This window comes from Harpia harpyja, chromosome 2 (genome assembly GCF_026419915.1).
Source record: "Harpia harpyja isolate bHarHar1 chromosome 2, bHarHar1 primary haplotype, whole genome shotgun sequence".
Taxonomy (NCBI): domain Eukaryota; kingdom Metazoa; phylum Chordata; class Aves; order Accipitriformes; family Accipitridae; genus Harpia; species Harpia harpyja.
The window spans coordinates 43102654-43125059 of record NC_068941.1 but is presented as its reverse complement, the minus strand read 5'-3'; the positions used below and the strand labels follow the sequence as shown (position 1 = coordinate 43125059).

The following is a 22406-nucleotide window of genomic DNA, read 5'->3' as shown; positions in this document are numbered from 1 at the left end:
TATAAACTAAAGTACACTGCAACCTTGTTCCTTCAGTCTTAAACACATGACAGTCAGTGTTAACACAACTGCAAACAGTGACACAGGAATATGACTGACTGGGAAAGAACTGACATATTAAAGCATATCTGTGAAGAAGAGGACCCATATTTTGGTTCTGGTTTTGCCAATTCTTTGTTTATCAGCAATTTTCTGGCATGGGGTATATTCCAGGAATATAGAAGTTCTTGTGATCTTTAAGAAGAAGGGAAACAGATCCAGGGAAATTATAAATGTCCAGTTTAATTCAAGTTATTTCAAAAATGTGAACAAATTACTCTTCCTTATCTGAGTCAACAGAATAATGGCTAGGTAAGTAACAGTCAATGATCTGTCAAGAAGAAATTGTGTCTGACCTGTCAGACTGACTAGTCAGTTTTCTTTCCAATATCAGGTATTAGGGTGGCACATATCATGTGTCTTGACTTGAACAGCTGCATCAGATATAACATAAAAGCTGGAAGAATGCAGTCTAAATAAAACCACTGTAAAAGACAGAGGGAAACTGTACTCAAAAAGGGTAATCAATTGTTCCCTGTCAGAGTGAAAGAAAGTATTACATTAGATTCCAGAAAGTAAGTAAAGGCCAATATCATGCAGCATTTTCATAATTATTTACAATAATTAGAGAGTATGTTTATTAAATTTGCAGATGACATCTGGTTGGAAAATGCTGCCAACTTGTTGGAGGACATGGTTAACATACAGAGCAAAAATAGAGAAATGCCTTAAGGGGGAAAAAACCTGTCAGACACCAAGTTCTGACACTTGGGTAGGAATAAACAATATGGGATGGGAAAAAGCAGGCTAAGTAACAGTTCTAAGATCAAATCTGATAAATAGTAGACAAAGAAGGGTGGAAGGGAGAAAGGAGAAATTATGATTGCAATCTGAACACGTTCTCAATATCAAGCCGTGATGGCAAAAAGTGTCATACTATGAAGTGTAATCACAAACAGAGCTTGCAAATTGGACGAAAAAAAAAATATTACTGCTGCTCTTCTTGGTTTTTTTAAGACTGTAGTCTGACTGTCATGCCTAGTTTTTCTAGACAATTTTAGTCTACTTAGTGAGAGTTCAGGAAAGACCAAGAAAAATTATGAGCACATTATAGACAAAGGAAGACTGCAGGAGCTGGGGTTGCCCAATATACTGAAGAAAATACTAGTGAGGTTCAGACAACATGCTTTGCATATATAAAGGCTAGCTGTGATGAGTAAGAACAACAATTCTCCATGTTAGTGGTGGTCATGGAACAGTGGACGTAACTTTCCTCATAGGGAATTTCCTCTGGATATTAGGGCTTTTTAGCAGGACAGGTAGTTAGAAGCTGGTTAGTTTGCCTAAAAATGTTGTGAAACCTACTTTTATCTATTTTTTTAAAGGAACAAATTAGACAACAACTGTCAGAAGTGATTTACATATAGAGGACCTTGCTTTGGGTAGAACAATGATTGGGTAGTTTTAGCATGATGCTTCAATGTAACAAATATTACCATGCATAATTTTTAAGATTTGAATATGCTACATAGAAAAGAACAGTAAGTATTCTGAAAATGCCCAAAGTTATTTGGAAACAAACTTTGAACCACATACTTAGCTCCTATTACAACGCAGAAATGTAATGTTTACTTACAACCTAAATAAAAAACCCCAAAGTTCCCCAACTATTTGTATCCTGGTCCCAATTTCTACATAATGTTCTTGCACAGTTTAGCAGCAAACACAAGTAATTTATTTTACAGTACCTTTTTTTTCTATATTTCCTTCAAGATTCTGAAGTAATTGGAAGATAATGTTTTTATGTAAACTGATGACTTTAAAGAATAATGCTTCTAAATAAAAAAATGCTTCACATCTTCATGTGTATCAGTTCCATAAAGAATATTCCAAGATGTATTTTATATTCAAGTAAGACAGAATGTTATAATAAAACAAATCAGCTTGCAAATACATGAAGTATTACAGATTAAGAATTAAAATCCCTTTATCGACCATCACAACAGTGAACTGTAGTTTATGATGACATGAAGTTTAGTACCTGAACCAGAAAAAAAACCATTAGTAACTATAAAATCATTTAGCTTTATTTAATAAAATCCTTTGATATTCTTACTATTCCAAGAATGCAGAAACAAAACATTTCCAGATTTTCTTTCATGCCAAATGGGAACATTTAGCAAAGCGTTGGTTTTTGGGGTATTTTTTTTTCTTCCACTTGCCTGAAGCAAGTTAGGGTAAATGTTGGACATACATTTTGAAAATTATTATGTATTGCGATATACCAATATTGTCTTTCTGATTATATTAAACAGTAGCACCATCTACTGGTTCAGAAGATCCTTTCAAACTTTAGAAAAAGCCGTGGAGAGTGATCCAGCCAAAATGATGCAAAATGCTACTGAGAGTAACACGTAGTTTTTCAGTCCCTGGATAGGCAAAGGGAGAGAAAAAGAAAAATATCATGTTGTCATAATAGATACCACTTCACAAAAAAAAGTAAAATAAAGAACTAGGGTTTCATTTTATGACAAAATTAATAAATCCGCTACATGAAATGGTAAATTTTATACTATTTTATTTCATATAATGTTTGTAACATTTGCTGCTCGTAACAGTTTAACAGAAGTAATCTATGATGTCATACACTTAGTAAAATATTCACAAATTAATTCAGCAATTTTTAGAAGTATTTTTAAAGGCCTTTGTCTATTTTCAGGTTATTTTTAAGCAGTAAGCACTTATGCAGAGACTATTCTAAAATGTATGAAAAGAATGAAAGATTTGGTGAGTCACAAACATCTGGACAATGAACATGAGGGTCTTCTAATGTGGTGCAACATTAATCTGCAGTGGGGGAGAGAGAGAACTTCCAGTTCCCAATTCAAGGATGCTAACATGTTTTACACAGTCATCAAAAATATTGGGAAAGATGATCTCTAATGGCTAATTAGGTACTTATGGATCCTGGACAGATTAGCTAAGGGAACCTGAGGATTACACTGCTAGCATTCAATGCTTCAAATTCCACTAGAAAAATAATTTCTGCCATGTATGTTAACATCCCATAGAGTAAATTAGCCTGTTCTAGGCAATCACTGCCGTATCAGTTTAGGATCTCTACATTATACTGTAATTAGCATGGCCAACTAACCCCCATCTCATTTTTTGGTCCTTTGGTGAACCTGACCCTAGAAGCCTCATCTACTTGGCTATGTAATTATTAGGAAAACTGCTCATTCCCCTGCCCCCACTGAAAAACTGGCTCAAATAAAGACTGTTTTCAGGGTGTGCTTGGCATCCTGCCTCCTGGCCCTGCTACAGTCTTCATTTACTCCCACTGCTGCTCATACAGTTATGGAATTCAAATCTTCATTCCTGTAAAAATTGTTCACAGTTCTTCATCTTTCTTGGAAAATGTGGTATTGCATGGTATGACTTTCAGCTTCATAATGCAATACTCGTGAGGAGAAATCTAAGAGATACAGCTGCATATCAAGTCATACTGTTCCTAGAGCTAGAGAGCCTAGGTAAGAGACCTAGTAAGATTACCTTGATTTCTTTAAATACAAGGACTCCCCACATTGCAGCAACAAGGCCAGGACCCTAAAGAATAAGATTCATTTGTACATTACAGCATTTCTTTAAAGTGTACCGCCTTCTCATCATTGTTCTCAGGGTGGTTGAATTTTGTCTGGATAACAAATTTAGGCCTTTCCATTCTGTATAATTAGAGCACTCATGGCAAAAGCATAAACATCACTGAAAACTTTACAAAGTAAGACACAATAAAATCTTCAAGAAGGGCTAAAGAGGCAAAAGACTTTTTCAGAGAAGGCACAATTTCTTTCTAAATTACACTGTGGAATCTGCACTGGCTGTTATACATTCTCTTAGTAGGCTCCGAATAATATGCCTCACTTTAGTCCAAACTACAATCCACAAAGTTACCACATTTCAGAGGACTATTCAGGTTTATTGGCAGCTACCATGGATATTCCTAACATTTCCTTTATTAGCATGACTAACTAGTTGGACAAAGTTTGATTTTATCACTCAGTATGGTATCGAAAGACTGGAACATAAATGTATTTCCTGTATAGCAGGCACCTGGACAAAGCACAAAGCCAGCCAGATAGACAGGTCAGGAAAACTACTGATTATCTGTGATGTTGTTGTACAGATTTCCTAGCTAACAGCAAAGTGATACACAACGATAATTTCCAGGCACTTCTGGTAACACAGTTTTTCCCCTGTGGGAGCAACGATCTGAATTTTCATGACTGATGAGAAAATATTATCTGAATATGAAGCGAAAACTGGCTCCGTTAATGCTTCCCATTAGAGCTGCTCTCAGAAACACTTGACAGATGTTTGGATCTTCCTCTCTCCATCTTCAGCACTGCTGATAGGACACAGACTAAGGCCAGCAGGAAACAGTGTCTCAGGCTGAATGTATTTGTGGGTGCTGTTTCCTAGTGAAATTGCCAACTATTATTTGAATAATAGCTAAAGTGTTATTTCACTTCCTAGATAATGTATGCTGTGAGAGGAATGCATTTTAACAATGAAACAAATTGTTAAAGGGATGTGATGAATAGCTGTCTGAAATTCTCTCTAGGATGAAGCAAAGCAGCAGTTCTGAACCTGTGGTCCAGATAGCCAGTTTCTCATCAGTGCTGTCCTTAAATTTTTCATTTCGTGATTTTATATCCTTGCCCTTTAGGCATACTGATAACTAAGTTACTAAAGCTGCTTTCCATTAATCCTTCAATTTCTAATTAGAATGATCCCAAGTCTTTTTTTCATTACATACTGTGGAGTTTATTCTGATTTACTGCATCTTGAGGCAAAGCTTAATCCCTATTAAGGTTGTTTCATTAGTTTGCTTCCAAAATACAGCTGTTCAGCAAAACTTTATTTTTGATATTTATGAACTCTCATTTGCTAGAAGTTATCCATTTTTGCCTTACCATCTAGTAGATTGGCAAAGGAGTAAAGGCAAAGTTTATTTTTACCTAGTGATGGAATTTATGCAGCTTCTGGAAATTAACAGTGCTTTAAAGGTACAGTATCATAAAAGGAATAAACCAGACAAAACGGGTGAACCTATTTTTCCCTCATTTGCATAAGAACATTATTTTCAGCAATACATAATCTGTTCTGTTTGTTCAAGAGCTGTAAAAAGAAAAAAATACCTGACTTTAATTAAGCAAAATGACTGCTAGAGGATAAAAATCACAAATGAAAACATCCAGAACAAAATGCACTTGCTGAGATGAAAGCATAAAACATTTCTTCTTTTAATCACTTCAGTTTACTATTTAATATCAATATGGTTCTGATTACAGAGCTTTGGCTTTTATATAACCTAAAGACTCACACTTTCAATTCTTCTGGTTTTTTATGCTTGGCATTGACCAAGATGGTGCTTGTCACAGTCACGCATGTTCCTAAAAAACCAAAGGCTAGCAAAGACAAGCAGAAGAGGCAATGTACGCTCTTGATTAAAATGCTCTAGACACATCATAATTTCAACTTAATTCTACAAATGGGAGGGAAAAAAACCCCTTCACTTTTAGTTACAGTTACAAATTTTATTTTTTATATACTTACTGCAGTAATTATTGGAAAGCTGACCACTGCACTGAGATAGTGATTGGCTATGAACCAGCAGCAATTGGCTATTGCCCAAAGCACACCAGAAACAAATCCTAGAAAAATAAATTCCAATCAAAAACATGCACAGCAAGGTATAGACAGCAATTTGTGGAACATTTATATTTATAGCACAATACAGAAACTGTATGTATGTATTTTAGTATGTCAACTACTTTAACAAGCTGGCTCTGATAATCTAACCCAAAGCTCAAGGGAAAAAATCAGCTACTCCAACTGAAGTAGCAAATTAAAGTTCATAATATTCTGGGCAATGTGCTCTCCACTCTGGCAGAGTCAGTTTTGGAAAATCCACTGAATGCAATGTCATTTTGTTCTAGTTTCAGATAAGAACAAAATTTATCATTGTTTCCTAACCTTAATTAAGTAACCTAATAGCAGTGATCTTTCAAGAGAGACAAAAAGTCGAATGAAGATACTTGAAAAGCAAATTACAATTCCAACACATAGTTTGAACTAATCACTGCAAAATGGTCAGAAGAAGTAACTGAAATTAATTGCTAATTTAAAACAGTCATACCTGGCAATATGGCTTGGGGATAAACATTAGGTTTATTTTTCCTGACTGCACAGTAGATCAAGAAGTAGATGGTACTTGTAAGAAATATTCCGCTGAAGTGTGCAAAAACATAATCTAAATCTGAAAGAGAAATTTAAAAATTGTATTAAACATCAGTTATTAATTTTAACTAAATTTATTTCACTGATAGCATTCACACAGACAAAAACACCTAAGTTGCTACTGCTAACAACTCAAATTCAATTGTGATTGTGACGAACACAGCTGCCAGTCTGACTGTGGATGGATTTGGTCAATCACATATATATTAAACATGAATTAACTGCTGTGTTGACCCTAGCATTTATTACAGGCTTTTATGCATTTCTGTTAGTTGTTATTTTCGGAACTCTATTAGTCAAACTACTGAATTCATTTATTAAAACCTTAAGAAAATCTTCAGGTGAGGCTACAAAACTGGGGTGGGTATTTTACATAATTAAATCCTTTCCTTACCATCTCCATTTGTATTCCTGTATATAGCCTTGTTTCTTTTTTGCACCTTTAAGGGCAAGGCAACTGCACGTACTGTGTAAGCTAAACAAGGCACAGTTTTGTCCTTTTTTATCTTAAAGAATGCACCACAATTTTGATCACTATAATCATTAACAATAATAAACCCTTTATGGACTTCATATGTGCTAAAAGTATTTCCAACATGATAAAGCAGAAGCACGTAGCGAGGTGATCTCTATCTCCTTGGAGTTGTAAATTTTCAACAGGAAAGGCAGCTATAGTAATGATAACATCTGTTTTCTCTAGCTGGGGAAAATATAAGTTGCAGTATTCAAGAGAAATTGTATGTGACATAACAAACAATTTAATGGCAACTTTATGCAATCTCAGCAATATGTTGCTCTTAAAGCTGCTGCTAGTATTACTTGATAGACTATACACTAAATCTTAAGGAAAATGTTTCTGGGGAAATGTTGTTTGAAATTGGCGATCAGGCTTATGTTAAAAGGTTTCCATTTCAAAAAATACAAGATTTTAACTATTTATGTTGTTATATATCTCTTCTGCTCATTGGTTATGATCAACCTCCTCCTCTTCCTTTACTGGGGTACTAATTTGGCAATCGGTACAGCTTGTGCCCTTGTTTACCTCATGTTCCAGGCGTATGAACTTTGTATTTTGAGAGTGCTAGTATTTAATGCCTTCTAAAACATAGCTATGAGTTAAGTATGGTATCCTCTGGGCTGTTTCTTACTGTTCTTTTAATGGTGTAATTCATCTCTGAGAAAAAGCAAGTGCTAGTACTATGATTAGAACAACATATAACATAGTGTAGAACTGGTAAGCTGTCATGGTATATTTTCAGGCATATCAAGAATTTCACTCTATGTCTTTACAAAAGCAGAATACAATACACAGATGAAACAAAGTGATCTATTAGCCTTTACCAAATTGACTTGCTCCTGTGTACATAGTTTCATTTCTTCTTCCATGGTCCTTGATGTAAAGTACTGGTATAAAACTGGAACCGTAGAGTATTCCAGCTACTACAGCCAGGCTACATCCTCTTTAAAACAAGCAAAAATCAGAGAAAATAGCCTAGCATTAATTAGGGAAGTAGACAATACACTTAAGACAACTCCAGTATTGCAGTTAAAGACTGTGTGTCGTATGACAATTGCTAGCAACACTATAAAAATAATACATTTTAGCATATTTTTATTTTCTAGTGTAGAAATTGTTCAATACAGTAACTTAGTTTTCCTATACTTTGTGGCCAAGTAACAGACAATTCTTGCCCCAAGAGCCTGCAGTCTAGATTAATGACAAGGTAAATCAACAAACTAGGATTTCCTAAAAGCAGAGCTAGGAGAAAACAAACAAAAATATAATTAAAATGGTCCCACCCTCAGCTTCACTGTTGCAGTCTATATATTCTTTCTAACTGTTCCCAGGTTCATTGCCTCTTTAGTCCCCTTCTCCGCCTCCAGACAGCTGTGTTCTTGGCTCTCTCCACTCCCCACACTGGCCCCTTGCTAGCTGCTGCTTCCACCTTGGAGCATTTTTGCTGTCTCCTTACCATACTGCCATGCCTTCTTACTTTGCCAAATGTTGTTCTTTTGTAGTAGAAACTAATACTTAATTGGTAAGGTAAAGCACACTCAACAGCACAAAGGAAATAATCTAATTAGTTGTGTAGCTATTCAGATATAGATAGGCACATTATACTAGTGTTTTAAAAACTGATATTTATTAGTGCATGACTGCACTAGAAAAACCACAGGACACAAATTCTGCTCTTACGCTGTGTTCAACTACTTTCTCTGGCTACTTGGCCTGCACCAGTGAAAGAACTGTTAATAACTTACATGAGTCTCTTTTTTGCTGGAGAAAGTCTCTTCACCCATGAGTCGTCAGAGGTATCTTCAGAAACATTAATAGACTGCAAAAAACCCAGAGTTCTCAGGCAAGTTTAGTTTAGTTTGATTTTTTTTTTTATATCTCAAACACTGTATTAAACAGAACAGTTTTGCTCCAAGAAAATAAAATGAAAATAGGAGAAACAAAAGGAATTTACAAAAATATAGAATTTTTTTTTTTTTAAATATAACAAACTAATTATTGGATCTACCTACCTCAAAGTTTACAAGTATGAGTTTGGATATGGACTTTGGGTTTACTACATAATATAGCACTAGCATTTTTTTTAATCTGCATGCAGGTGGACTGACTTTCAGAACCTGTCCTTCCTTAAATTTGATGAATGATTTAATCTATAGATTTTATGATGTGGTTTTGCCTTTTGTTGATAGCGCTGGTGTTACTATCAGAATATCAGGACTACTTGCAACAGGGAAACTAACACCCCTGTCTGCAGCATGAAAAAATTGCAACGTCCCTTTATTCTAACCCTGCTATCAGATTGTCTTCTGTGATTTGGTCTGGTAGACTGGAACCTCCAGCAAGCATTGAGCACAGCTAGAAAACTCTGAGGGGCTCTCTGTTCAGGTAGCAACTGAGCACTGACCCACAAGAGTAAGGTACAGTGGTAGTAGGAGCCTATTGTTCTCCAGCTTTTGTTGCACTTTGGGCTCCCAGAAGGAGTGACAGGCAGTCTGTCACCTTTCCTTGGCCTCCCAACCTGTGCCACAGCTGATGCTGAGAATCAGCAACTCTTGACAGAATTATACACTGCTGCCTTTCATCTAAGCACCCTCCTGGTTTTATAGTTAAGTTTTCATTAAAATTGCTTCCTCTTCTCAGATAGTGAAGTAATACACTCTGGTTTTTATATCATCTCTGTCATAATGAAAAAGGACTTCTAAGCCATTTAAAGCTGACAATAGAGAATGAACACTTGGGAAAACTTTTTTTGTTGCTCATGTTTGACTAGATATACAAGATCCACAAATTAAATAGAATCAATGCATATTTATGTAGTTTTATGTAGTCTAACATAAATCCTAGCAAATCTGGTTAACATTAAGCAAATTTTTTGTTTTTAAATGGATATGTACTTTCACTGCTGTAAAATAACAACTGTAGAGTACTTACCCTTTCTCTCAGTAAAGGCGTGCTTTCTAATGAAGCTGAAGAACTCTGGACTTCAGTTTTTATAAAAAGAAATATGACAGCACTCAGAAGAGAAAAAATACACCAATAAATACCACGTCAGCTCATAAGGACATAACTTTTAGTGTCCAGAGGCAAAAGTTACATTTGGAGGCATATTTATTTTCATTATTGCCTAGAGTCACTTCAATGTATTTTAAAAATGCAATTGCTTTTAACAGTCTTAAACAACTTAAGTGAAACTAAGTAAATAAATTAGTCTTTGTATCACTTTATAGATCTCTCTTCTATGTAATGGGATTGAAATGTCTCCTTCTTACAATGTGTAGTTACAACCACATGTTAACAACAGTCGATTTAGTAAACAGTGCCCTTTTGTACTAAACCACACATACAATGGAACAACTGCATGAAAATTCCATATGGAACAGCTTAAACCTGCACAGAATTGGCTCTGTGCTCAAGGAAAAAAGTTAGTTTTCAGTCTTCTGTCATATGTGAGTGAAGGAATACTGCTCCTACAGGGCCTCATGCATATGTGGAAGAAGAAGGGATATTGCTCATTGATGCTCCAGTGCACTAAGCCAATAAAAAGAAGAAAGGGTAACATTACTACTTGTACCATCAGCTCCAGGATATCAGGTAAATATGTGTAATCAGAACTGGCAGGATCTGTTTTTTATTTTTATGAAAGATATTTTAATGATTTAGGAATTCCTTCTCACAACTGTAAACAGAATGTCTCCACCTGAAGAATGATTCATCTCCTACTGAAGGAATAAGGGTAGACATAAAAGGATGTCAGCTTCCTCCAGAAGGACTAGACAAACATATACAGGTTCCACACAGGAGGCTAAAATGAAATACATGCTTCTGAGCTCTACAGAGCAACATACACAGGGTTTGTGCAGCTTGCCAGAAAAACATGTTTGGTCACAATCTTTCTCCCTGTTGATCACTTCTCCATGATATGTCAGACACAGGCAGGAAGCAGATGGTGAGCTGAATGAATGCTACTATTTTGCCAGTACCTCACAAAATCACGTGCTATGTGTAACAGTAATAGGTAAAAAGCCGTGGACTTGTAGGAAAGAGTGGAAGCAAAATTCATGAATCTAAGGCAGCAGCTCTCTCCTAGCAATCAAGAATGGCTCCATCATCTCCATGTTCTTAAGACCCTTCTTTTCCTAAAGGCATCACATGCATCTGCTGCTTAGCACGCTTATGGCAAGCCTACTGCCCCTGGGATTTAGGGCCACCGTTACGTTCCTAGAAAGACCTTCCTGGCCACCCAGCTAGAAAGCAAGAACACTGCTACATAACAAAGACCCTCTTTCCTCTGTGTTTGGACCAAAATGTGCACTCAAACAAATAATAAACAAAAAATAAGAGTAGAAATCTTTCTGAAGATCCCAAAGGAAGCCACTGTTTGGGAGTTGTAAGTGTGGCTTAAGAGTTACAAGACAGGGAGCTATTAAGGACAAGAAAGAATGCAAAGCCTCTGGCTCTTCATGGACCCTGAAGGATCTGGAAAGGGGTCCTGTGGCATATTCTACAGTTAAGAGGAAGGATTTTTACCCCTGACTGAGTGAAGTCAGATCGGAAATCTCTCAGAGGTGTTCTCACCAAGATACTTCTAGTCAGTTTCTCCTCTCTCACACAATTTGGGGAAAGTGAACCATTTGAATAACCTAGCTAGGGAGACAACCAGTGCATCGCTGCTTTGCCTTGAACATTCCTACCAGCATAAAAATATATTTCTGTTTTTATGAATAACCATTTCACTACTGTACTGGTTATCACGTATGTTTCTATTCTGAAATACAATATTGACCAGCTAGGTATGGATAGCTCATGAATTCTGCAGTAAATCAATTTGCAAAAAATAGTTCAATACATTTGCCCTCTAGTTAAATTGTCCCTGTGGTTATTAAATATATATTTTACATTACAGAAATTTATTATAAAAATAAATTTTTACCTTAATAGTGAAAGTCCAGCTCCAATATAATTTAAGATTGGTTTTGATACCTCTTCTGGGTCAATTCCAAACCAACCAAACCTGGAATATTTAACCAGTTTCACTTAGTGGCACTAACTACGTAAAAATTATAACCCAGTCTTGGAAATCTTTACTCATGTAAATAATTCTGTCTAAGTTTGTATCTGCAATATTGGATCAGTGCTTTGGTTGGCTTGCAAAAAGCTATGTCTGCTTTACAAAAATAATCTTTAAACTAATTTAATTTACATTGACAGATACATTATTTATTCACTCAATTATGTTAATGAGCATCACTGGGCATTCTTCTTCCTATTGAGACGGAGGAAACACAAAAAGATAAAATAATTAACCTGAGTACTTTCCACTAAGAGGGAAAAAGATCTTATATATATGATAAATCCTCTTTATTGGTGATAAGTTTTTTTCACTAGAGTTAATGAAGAATTGGCAACATTAATTGCGTATGACTTAAGAGTTAAATATACTCACCTTGAACTTGCCCAACCTGTCAGCAAATTAAAAGAAGCCCATATCAAAAGACCAAGAGCTAAGCCAATAGTTTTAATAATAGGGACAACTGTAACATTGCCTGAAATACAAAAAACAAAACTAAAATCAGTTAAAAACTAGACTGTGATCTTGTATGCTTTTTGCTTTAGATTCTGTGACTGTTCAGAAGGCAAAGAAATTTAGGCAACTACAAGGTGGTAGGAAATAGTGTTTTTTAAAAATAAATACATTAAACATGGACTTTTCCTCAATACCATTTTAAAAGTTATTTTTGGTGTAAATTCGCTGCTTATAAAATAAGCATAATAAAACAGTATTTGCTATAAGGGCGCAGCTCCATTAATACCAAGACTTTAAAAAGCCAAATAACTACCGAATAACTACTACCTTATATATGGAAAAGTTTTTATCACTGTCTTTTTATGAAGAGTTAAGATTACTTTGTGTTTCAAGAAATAGAATCTCTGTATCCTTACCCGTAGCCCACACGAAACCCCCAACCATAGCCAGAGGCCAAAACCGGGGGCAATTCTGGATTAAATTGACCACCAAAGAAACTATCCATATGGAGGCACAGAGAATCCACTGGAAGAACATGCCTATGGAAAAATCAAATGCACACAATAGAGAATTTGTAGAATACTGCATGTGTGAATCTCTTAATATACTACATTTTAGATAAAATAGTACAGAAAAAGTTGAAAGGTGGCCACCTCCTTCGTGAATTTCCAGGAACCATGTTACAATATATTCAAAAGATGTATTTTAGGGTGGGTTGTTATAATTCTGTCAAACCTTTTCCTTACCGTGCATTCTTTATACGCAGCTACAAGAGACACTTTGCTGGACAAAGTTTACCGAAGCCCTGATTCTCAAACACATGAAAATTTTGACAGACTTCTGACAAAGAGGATATTCAGTTACCGCAAATTTCTCCCACCACCCTACTGGCAGCTAATACAGATGACTGCACAGGACAAAACTCTTCAAAGCTCAGGGCTCAGGCTTTTCCACTAATCCAGGACATTGAGGATAATAAAACCTTTGGACATATTTCTTCTACCTTTGTAGATTCTCTAAGGGTCAACTAGGCAGACCAGTTAACTTTATGCCAGCTGCGCTAAGACTTTTCCCTTTAAAGACCAGCCTTGTCTTGTTAGGACCATATTTGGCACAAAGAAGAGAGAGAGGTTATATCCAGCTTGTAATGCAGATACTATTATTGCAGTAACATAATGGCAGATTTATTCATCTAGGGATCTGGTAACTAACTGACTATGCTTCATATAAATGTGCAAATACAATATCAACCTAGTACAGTAAAGTGATAAAATTCCAAGTAAGAAAGAGACGCTACTGTTTCCTCTCACTGAGCCATCAGATAAAAGTATTAAAATTTCAATTTTTGATTGTTTTTATGTTAGGTCCACAATTGAAAGGCAATACTCCAAAGTCCAACAACATTTACAGTATAAATAACACTGTATGTATTTGAGAATCCCCACAAGGGTAGAAGAAAGGACATTTTACTTTCCATTGTGAAATGCTCATGAAATGCACATCATCACTGTTAAAGTGCACACTACATAAAAACACTCTTCTAAAGATTTGCCACATCCTGAACCCATACACTATTGCTTTATACCCTAACAATAGCAAAGAAAATTAAAACATGCTCTATGGATTAAGGCTGCGATGATATTTATAACTCTAGCTATAGAAACTCTCATATTTGCTGGTAAAATATTATTCCTATTAGCAAAAAACCAAAACCAACAAAAGAATATAAATAAGTTTACCATCACCAGTATCAAACTTCTTAACAGGCACAAAGTTTGTCCCAAATAGAAGGACAGCTACTGTGGAGGAGGTAAAGCCAATAGCTAGATCTGTTCCATTGCTGTTGTTAAAGGCACTGTAAGCTTTCCCAATGTTCATCTTTGTTCTGAAGGTGCCTCTTTTTATGGAGCTGTTTTGCTGTGGGTCCTGACAGATTCTGAAATCAGAAAGTGGAATTAAACATGTGGAGTATTACATAATATCAACCTAGTTCAGAAATCTGAAACTTGAAGGACCCTACTTATCAATCTCAAAAGCTGGAAAGAACTGCAAAGTATACTGTAGAATCCCATGAAAAGCTGTCATAAAATACTAGTGAAGTAACTTAAGAACAGATGCACCAAAAAAGCACTATTGTGTGTTTCATAATCAGCTTCAGAGAAAAGCGTGTCTGAAAACATACAACGTGAATGCAGAGATGCACACAAAGGTTATGAGGACGTGACTCCATGAGGCCTATGGGAAGCCCTGATGCTTTAGGGAGATGCTCTATCAGAATATTCCTTATTCCTGTAACCAAAGCTGGGGAGTCACAATGGGGTGTCTAAAAAAGCATGGGCTAGACAAAATCTTAATTGGCAGAAGAAGCTACAGCAATTTGCAGCCCTGCTGCCTAGAAGTCAGGAACAGGTGCAGAGATCCTATAGATGCCACAGTTGGATCAATACAGGATCATAAGGTAACCACAGGGATTGCTCTAGCTGATACGAAACATGAATAAAGGTTCATTTTTTCTGTGGGAAACAAAGGCAGAAGCTGCCTCTAAAGTTTCTTTGTTCATTTCACATAACTACAATAAGAAAGGCAAAGATTTTTTTAATCCCACAATACCCCCCCCCCCTTTTTTTTTTTCAAGTGGGAGATTCATCTTAAGGTTACACTCAACAGAAGTGCCACATATATACTTTTGATACGGATTATGACTTTGACAGAAAAGGTGGCTCTGAGGACAACTATAATAACGTGATCTTTGCATACATAATCTTAACACCACACTTAAAAGACTACATATAAGAAAAGTGTTTGGAAATTTTAACTTCAAACAGCAACAGGATACTCAATAGGCTGTGAGTATAAAGGGGCATATTTATAGAGATACATGTGCAATCCTGTTGTCAAAGTAATGCTATTTATACTGAATCAAATGACATCCTGATGCAGTTAGACATTCTCCAGTGTAGGTGGAGTAGCTACTGCCTGGAGGAAAAAAGCTGAAATAGGATGGTGGAAGTTTTGCCAAGTCTTTTAAGGGGTCCTGTGACTACACTCTCTGTACAAAAGGAAGAGCTGAGCTGCTGCACATTCTTTCATCTTATTTTACCCTCCAATCTTACCTCCTCTGGAGTCCTTAGGACACTGACAACTGCATCTGCTGAGGTTGTGCTTTTATCTACAGCTTCAGCAGGGCCATCAGTGTCGGCTGAAATTAATTATTTGCATTAGCAGGTGAAAAGTTCAATCCCACAACTAATATAACCATTTAGTTTCTGTATTTTTTCCCCTGGAAAGATGTCAGTGTATTTTTAACTTGAGTACTTCAGAAAAACACAGATGACACTTAGAAGACACATCATGAAGGTACAACGGCACAGGTATTTCCATTTATCTTACTATCTTTTTCTCCTTCACTCTTCATCTTTCTTGCCTACTTAGAGGATAAGCTTCTCCAAGAAGTTTTCACCATATTTAAGACTCTTCTGTAAAGTATGTTTTACCTGGGACCTATAGACACTGAGCAGTGCAAATAATAATAATGCTGGGATTTCTTCAAAGAGTGACTTCACAGGCTAAGAAACACTGTGACACCACAAGAATGGATTAAGATAGATAAAGGGTAACATCAGCTACCTTCATTCCATCAACCTTGATTCACTGAGTGAATAAGTTTAATTCATTTAGTGGGCAAGTACAATGCAAGAGCTGGGTTTTGCACAGGAAGAACTTCCTGCTGTTAAAAACATAGAAATAAAGCTGATTACATTGCACCTCTATGCATGCAGGGCTCAGTACTTTAGCCTTTAAATAAGTAAGTCATTACGCAATTAAAATATTACGAACCTTTCAAATCTAAACTGGTTTATCAGCCTTTTTGATTTTGTTAATGTACAGAGAAATGTTACTTTAAAAATATTTCAGTTTTCTATCTTCTAAGTGAAAATCTGTGTGCTGCGGGGCAATATACTTTTCTGCTTGCTTTTTATCTTCCAAAAATCTCTATATTGTGCACATTGAAGGCTGTTGCATAATTGGAGAACCAGAATCATGACACCAAAAATGGAAAGGAAACACAATTTCCAATTAACCAAGGAAGAGTATGCTTCATTCAGACTGCTTAAAACTCTGTAACTTTCCAAAGTCTGGGGCACTTAGCTCCAAGTTTGGCTTAATTTCAGACCTGACTTTCAATTCCATTTTAAAACCTTCAAGAGAAAGCTCAACCACACAAGGCCTGGAGCAACCTCCTGTAACTTCAATGACAGCACTGCTTTAAGCAGGGAGTTGAACTAGATGACCTCCAGAGGTCCCTTCCAAGCTAAATTATTCTACAATTATATGATCCAACGTCAAGAGCAAATAATGAACTGGCACACAGCATTAAGTTGACTATACTGTTTTGCAAATGCTTGCATATACTTTGCACGTCACAAAGCTTCAGAGAGTTCACTAAAAGCCTCTTCTCTACAATCCTATGTTCTTGCCAGATTTATAGCTACCAAACGCCAATCCAGAAGCACTTGCTGAAGCTGCTAAGATATTAGAACACAGTGGTTGTATCTGAAACTCAAGCAGAGACAACTGGAATTGTTGCTATTATTGAAGGGTTATTTTCACTAAGTAGCCCTTACTGAAGGGCACTTCAGGGTTCCCAAGCTGTAGAGGAAATATAATGGAATTTTGTTGGCACACATTGCCCTTATCCTACTAACTTCGCTGGTTTACCTCACTGGAAGGTTGTGCTCTGTATTTTCACTGTTTCCTCTGAAATATGCCACCGTTTTCTTCCTTCACACAGAGACACAACAAATTATAATGCTCACTTAATACAACAGCAACACATTGCTACAGGGTCTGCAGACAGGCAATGAAATCAAGAAGCCTGCCCTTGGGAGCTTTCACCTCGAGGTAGATCCAAGCTCTTGTCAATATCCAAAAGAAACCGTTTGAGCTCATTGAATGGGTATTTTTACAGGCTGCACGTCACATTGACTGTGTATTTGCATGTTTCTCCTATCATCTATTTGCCATTAAGGATGGATACTTTCGTCCTTATTTTAGGAGTCTCGGAGCGACGTCCTCTGCTGACACCGCGACCCCCGACCAGCTGCTCAAGAAACGTTTCTTTGCTTCCCTAAGACGAACGCGTTTGAGAGACGTTCGTCCGGCACTATTTTCAGCAAGCGGTATCACGCAACAAGGAGGAAAACCGCGCGGCTGAGCTCTCGACACAGGCGGATTCCACCGAGGCCAACCCGCCCGGCCTTCCGCAGGGCAGGCCCACGCTGCAGGCGGGACTCGGCCCGCAGACGGGGCAGGCCCAGCTCTCGGCCGAGGCCGCCGCGGGAGGAAGCGTCAGCGGCTGGGCAGGCCAACCGCTCGGCAACGCACCCCGGGAGGAAACTTAACCACCCACCACCACCATGCCGGACACCCTCCTTCCTTTCCCCAGCGCCCTACCCCCGGCTGACAGCCGCCGCCCGTTCTACGGCGCTCCGCTGCCGCGGCCGGCGGGGCGGAAGGGCGGCCGGCGATGGGCCCGCACCGGCTGATCCCTCGCCTGGGCCCTCCGTGCGGCCTCGGGCCTCGCCGCGCCAACCGCTGCCCGCGCCCCTCCGCCTCCGCCACAGCCCCCGCCGCCCTGCCGCCGCGCTCGAGGCTCGGGCACAGGCCTCCCCCCGCCGCTCCGGCCGGGCGCTGCACCGCGCCGCGCCGCCCCTCGCCTCGGCCCGCCTCCTCCCCGGCCGCTTACCCCGGCCGGGAGAGGGGTGGAGGCCCGCAGGCGGAGGGCGAGGCGGGCCGGGGCGCCGGCTGCCGGTCTGGCGGGGGAGAAACGCTCAGCGAAATCTCAAATGTAGGCACTCCCGGCGCGATAAAAGCGCCTTTGCCTCTGCCCGGTCTTACGCGGCAGCTGATGAGACAGTTCGTGCTTTGGCGGAAGGGCGCCGGTGTACTTCACGGCCCGCTGCTGTTACCACGCTACCCGTGGAAGAAAAGGCTCCCCGGTTTTGGCGGCGTGTGCCCGGGAACCCCTCAGACGCGGTGTGAAGGCGGGACTGCTGCCGGAGGGGAGCGGGTGACCTCCTTGCACCTCCTCGCCGGCTCCCGAGGCCTCCCGGCCTGCCGGGGAAGGCAGGAACGTTCCGAGGCCGTGCAGCCGCGGCTGGCCGGGAAGCTCCCTGCCAGGTCAGGGCAGCCGGGCTGGGCAGCCGGCACACGGTGGTTTTGTTTTTTTTTTCCCTAAGCACAAAACTGACCACCTTTTTCTCTGGGAAGCCCCCGCGTTGTTTGACAACCAAAACCGAGTTGGAAAAAAAGTCTTTTGCGTGATGTGGAGAAGAGATTTCTGCAGATTTCCCTGTAAGGATTTGACCCAGACCAGTTAAAGCGCAGACTGTTAGTCAGAGTGTTTAGTCACGAAGCAAACATTTCTCTCTGTCCTCTTGGAGTACAGTTTCCAGATGGCAGCCCAAATCGATCCCCTTACGAACACAGCACAGGCCTTCTAAAGTAATGCTTCATGTTTTGCAAATCAAATCTGCATTATCCATAATAAGGACATACTTTTTTTCTTTGGAGAATAATTTCTCAGTCCCGTGGACTTGGTAAAGCTAGAAGTGCACCATTTATCGATCATTTTAACATAAATGTCAGTCCATGTGACATTTAGAGAGATGAACTGCAGAACGTCTCTATGGAAACAGTTTAGCTGTAGTGCATCCAGGAGGAACATCATCCCATACGATAATCAGAAATGTAGCCTGGAAAAAAAGAAGTGCTTTTTATTCTAAAGGCAGTGCAAGTCTACGTGTTACATTATTTTATTCAGAAAAAAAGAAAATGTTAAGAAAAATATTAATCTTTTACATTGAACTGCCTGCACATGGAAAGCAAGAACACTCACAATAAGGAGCCTAGCCTGAAACAACATCCTTTCAAGTGTCCAGGGATAAAGAGGGGTGTTGAGTTTTGGCTTCAGAAGAATCCTGATATTAAACAAAATGTTTTCCAAAAATCCTGCCCCTGGTTTCATTTAGAAGAATGGATCTCAGAGGAGTCACCAGCAATCATTTCTAATTACTGTCTCTATCCCACTTGAACTGATACTCACCTATTCCTCAGTGTTTCATCTATTCCTCACTATTTCTTCAAACCATGCTGGTTTTGGAACATTGTTTTTCTCATTAACACAACGGTTGAAATGACACTGATGGTACGAATGAAACACCTCAAATATGGACAGATTCTGATTCATGCATTTGTGCTGTTTGGTTTTATTGAAATTAATAGGTTGTTGGAGATGAAAAGTATATGGGAAAGGAAGTCCATGAAGGCACAGTGTTTACTGAAATGGAAAATGGCAACATTCATATTTCAAATTCCAGAGGCTTCTATGAATATAACAAGTGTTCACTTAAAAAGCGTCTTTTGTTGCAAAATGCTCTACAAACCAGCACAGACAATATTTTGTTCTTTGCTGAATCGCAGCAACTTCTGCAGCCATAACTACAGTGGGAAGAACCAAACTAAGACATCTTGGAAAACTAAAAACATAAACGTCTTTAAATCCCATATCTCAAAACTGAAATGACCGAGTGGAGCAAGAAGGAAGGCTTAGATGAAGAAATAGGAGATGTATTGCTTTAAAATACAAAACTGATACTTGTAAAAATTGACACCCAGTCTGGCATTTTGGAGAGAAACATACTAGCTGCTAGGTAGCTTTGGTATTAATAATAATAATAATATTGTATCACTGTGTTGGTACAAATGTTTTTCTCTGTGTTTTTCTCTAGTTCTCCGGGTGTAGTATTCACTATCCCAAAAGGCTGTACCTGGTCCAGATTAAAGAAGGAAGAAGATCACCTACAAAAGAAGCTGTAAAAAAGGAGTATGAATAATAATTCAGACGAGAAGGAAGAAGCTGTACTTGGTAGGATTAAGAAGGATGCAAAGGTGAAAGGCTATAGAAGATTGCATAGGGGAGGATGATTTATGCATAAACCCTGCGAACAGGAGGTTTTGAGAACTTTCTGGTGAAATTTTGTTATTTCCTAAAAAATGGGTTACTATCATCTTCCCATCTTCAGAGATTTGAAAATAAAGCAGAGCATTTAAGTAGCTGGATGGTGCTCTTTGAGGTTGCCAGCACATGAGTCAAGACACAGGAGCCTGTGACTGGTGGTCATTGGCTCAGTCCACTGGTCTCCTACAGGTTGGCCAGAGACTGCCTACTAGGGGGGCTGGCGGCAGTGCTGCCCACCAGCTGCTTCAGAGGCTGTAGCTTGTCCAGCACCATCAGCAGCACCCTGGGTGACAGTCCTTCCCACAAATACAAGTTGATCTGGTTTCTTCTACAAATGCAGGTACAAGTGAAGATGAATTTCAGAAGTTAAACAAACAAAAAAAGAAGAAAACAACTGCAAATGTGCAATTCAGCTACTCATTCACATTTTCAAATTATACCTAGGAATGTCAAGGACTAGAAAATACTTCTTAAATTCCCCTCTTCTGTTCATTGCTATTCTCTAATATTAGTTTTGATATTCCTGTGTTCCTAAACTTAGGCAGGGTTAACACCGGCCATGAAATATGGGTATATAAAGAAATGACACGAGAAGTTGAGTTTAATGGATGCAGATGGCGATACCACAGATATAGTTTAGAGCAAGGAATAAATACAGAATCTAACTGACATTACAGGCTAAATATAGGTAGGCAAAGTGCAATAACCTAGGCCAGAATTTGGTCAGACAACTAGTGTTGTTCAGTCTATTCTTTCAAAAAATTGGTCTTGAATATTTTATGACCACAGAGAAAGCACCCTTTCAGCTCAGTAATGCCCTTTAGTGCCCCGCTGCAGCTTTGGTTTGGTAATGATTCCAGAAAGAATACTACTACCCACCTGAACAACATTTTCTTTGTCTTTCCAAACAAGTCCATAGCCATTCCAGCCTTAATTATTTTGTGAAATCTAGTAGGGAGCTGGAGCTGTACACTACAAGAGCTGAAAAAAAGAATTTCTCTTGATATATTACCTTTTAAAGATCCAAAATTAGAGGCAAGTATCTGCTAAATTAACAAGATACTGAATCCTTTTTAGTTGAATTCCTACCACCATCCATTCCAAAGAATGTAACAGTGCAACATTTAAAGAATGAGTTCTCCCTCCTGAACATGAAAAATAAAGGAAATATTATTACTATCATCACATTTAGAAAGCCTCAAAAACCCCTCAGCAGTCAACATTATACATCAGTGGGTACAACACATTTTGACTTCAAAGTTACAAATGAAATGAGGAGTGAAGAACAATTCTCCATATCCTTTTATAATTTCCTGCAGATAATCTTTAAAGAGTTGCAGTAGGAAGATTATATAACAGATTTCAAAATTGTGATAGCAAAGGAAAGCTGTTAGTAACTGGAATGGACTGTTTTGGCACTGCTTGATTGTAATGGACAGGTCATGGTGCTGTCTACATGCAAGAACTAGGCATTTGAAAACAACTGTTGCAGTGTGATACATTTCCAACTCAAGCAACTCTGTGCCATTAGCAATATAAAGTAAAATCCCCCAAAATAATTCAAAGACACTTGGAAGAAATATAGTGGAGTAAAAGCTTCATGCTGAATTATTTGCTGTCAAAATCAGTGGTAAGTCAAAACAGAATCCAGGAGGTGTAATATTTTTTTTTTTTTGCATTATTTATCTTTAAAGGGGTGAGCCTATCTTAGGCATTTCAAAAAATTTCTTCATGTGTATGTGTAAATATGCGCTATGGGTGAAATTCTGCTTTCAGGCTGCAATACCCACTCACCCTTATTTACCCTGGTTTTAGCCATATAACTTTGCTGATATTTTGCACTCACTTTGCACTGGTATTAAATAGGATATAGGAGGCCATTCTCACTGTGAGCCATGTACAGTGTCTGTTGGTTAAATGGGCTGCAAAGCTGGTACCTCTCACTAATGACCCTTCATCTTTCAGAGGGACCCTCAAACATCTAAGGCTGATCTAATAACGTCCAT

At 38.4% G+C, this 22406-nt stretch overlaps 1 protein-coding gene across 7 annotated transcripts; it reads right to left on the bottom strand.

The window, feature by feature from the left end:
• Positions 1 to 256: 256 nt before the first annotated feature.
• TMEM144 (transmembrane protein 144) lies at positions 257 to 18430 on the bottom strand. Of its 7 annotated transcripts, XM_052778122.1 has the most exons (13): positions 17835 to 18050; positions 15494 to 15579; positions 14120 to 14316; positions 12797 to 12919; positions 12300 to 12399; positions 11787 to 11867; positions 9788 to 9869; positions 8602 to 8675; positions 7681 to 7799; positions 6239 to 6358; positions 5656 to 5753; positions 3592 to 3645; positions 257 to 2468 (listed from the first exon to the last, which is right to left on the bottom strand). In XM_052778122.1, the coding sequence occupies exons 3-13, from the start codon at positions 14256 to 14258 to the stop codon at positions 2385 to 2387; spliced, it is 1074 nt and encodes a 357-aa protein (XP_052634082.1). In that variant the 5' UTR covers positions 14259 to 14316; positions 15494 to 15579; positions 17835 to 18050; the 3' UTR covers positions 257 to 2384. The 7 variants fall into 7 exon arrangements, with proteins under 7 accessions (XP_052634082.1, XP_052634107.1, XP_052634116.1 ...); XM_052778147.1 differs by lacking the exons at positions 15494 to 15579; positions 17835 to 18050 and adding an exon at positions 18127 to 18430; XM_052778156.1 differs by lacking the exon at positions 3592 to 3645 and having other exon boundaries at positions 17835 to 18051.
• Between the last annotated feature and the right edge of the window lie 3976 nt (positions 18431 to 22406).

Coding starts and splice junctions, on each gene's coding strand:
- TMEM144 (XM_052778147.1), bottom strand. CDS start 14,258: ATGAACATTGGGAAAGCTTACAGTGCCTTTAACAACAGCAATGGAACA. Junction 12,920..14,119: donor GAAGTTTGATACTGGTGATG/GTAAACTTATTT, acceptor ATTTTTCCATAG/GCATGTTCTTCCAGTGGATT. Junction 12,400..12,796: donor GGGTTTCGTGTGGGCTACGG/GTAAGGATACAG, acceptor TTTGTATTTCAG/GCAATGTTACAGTTGTCCCT.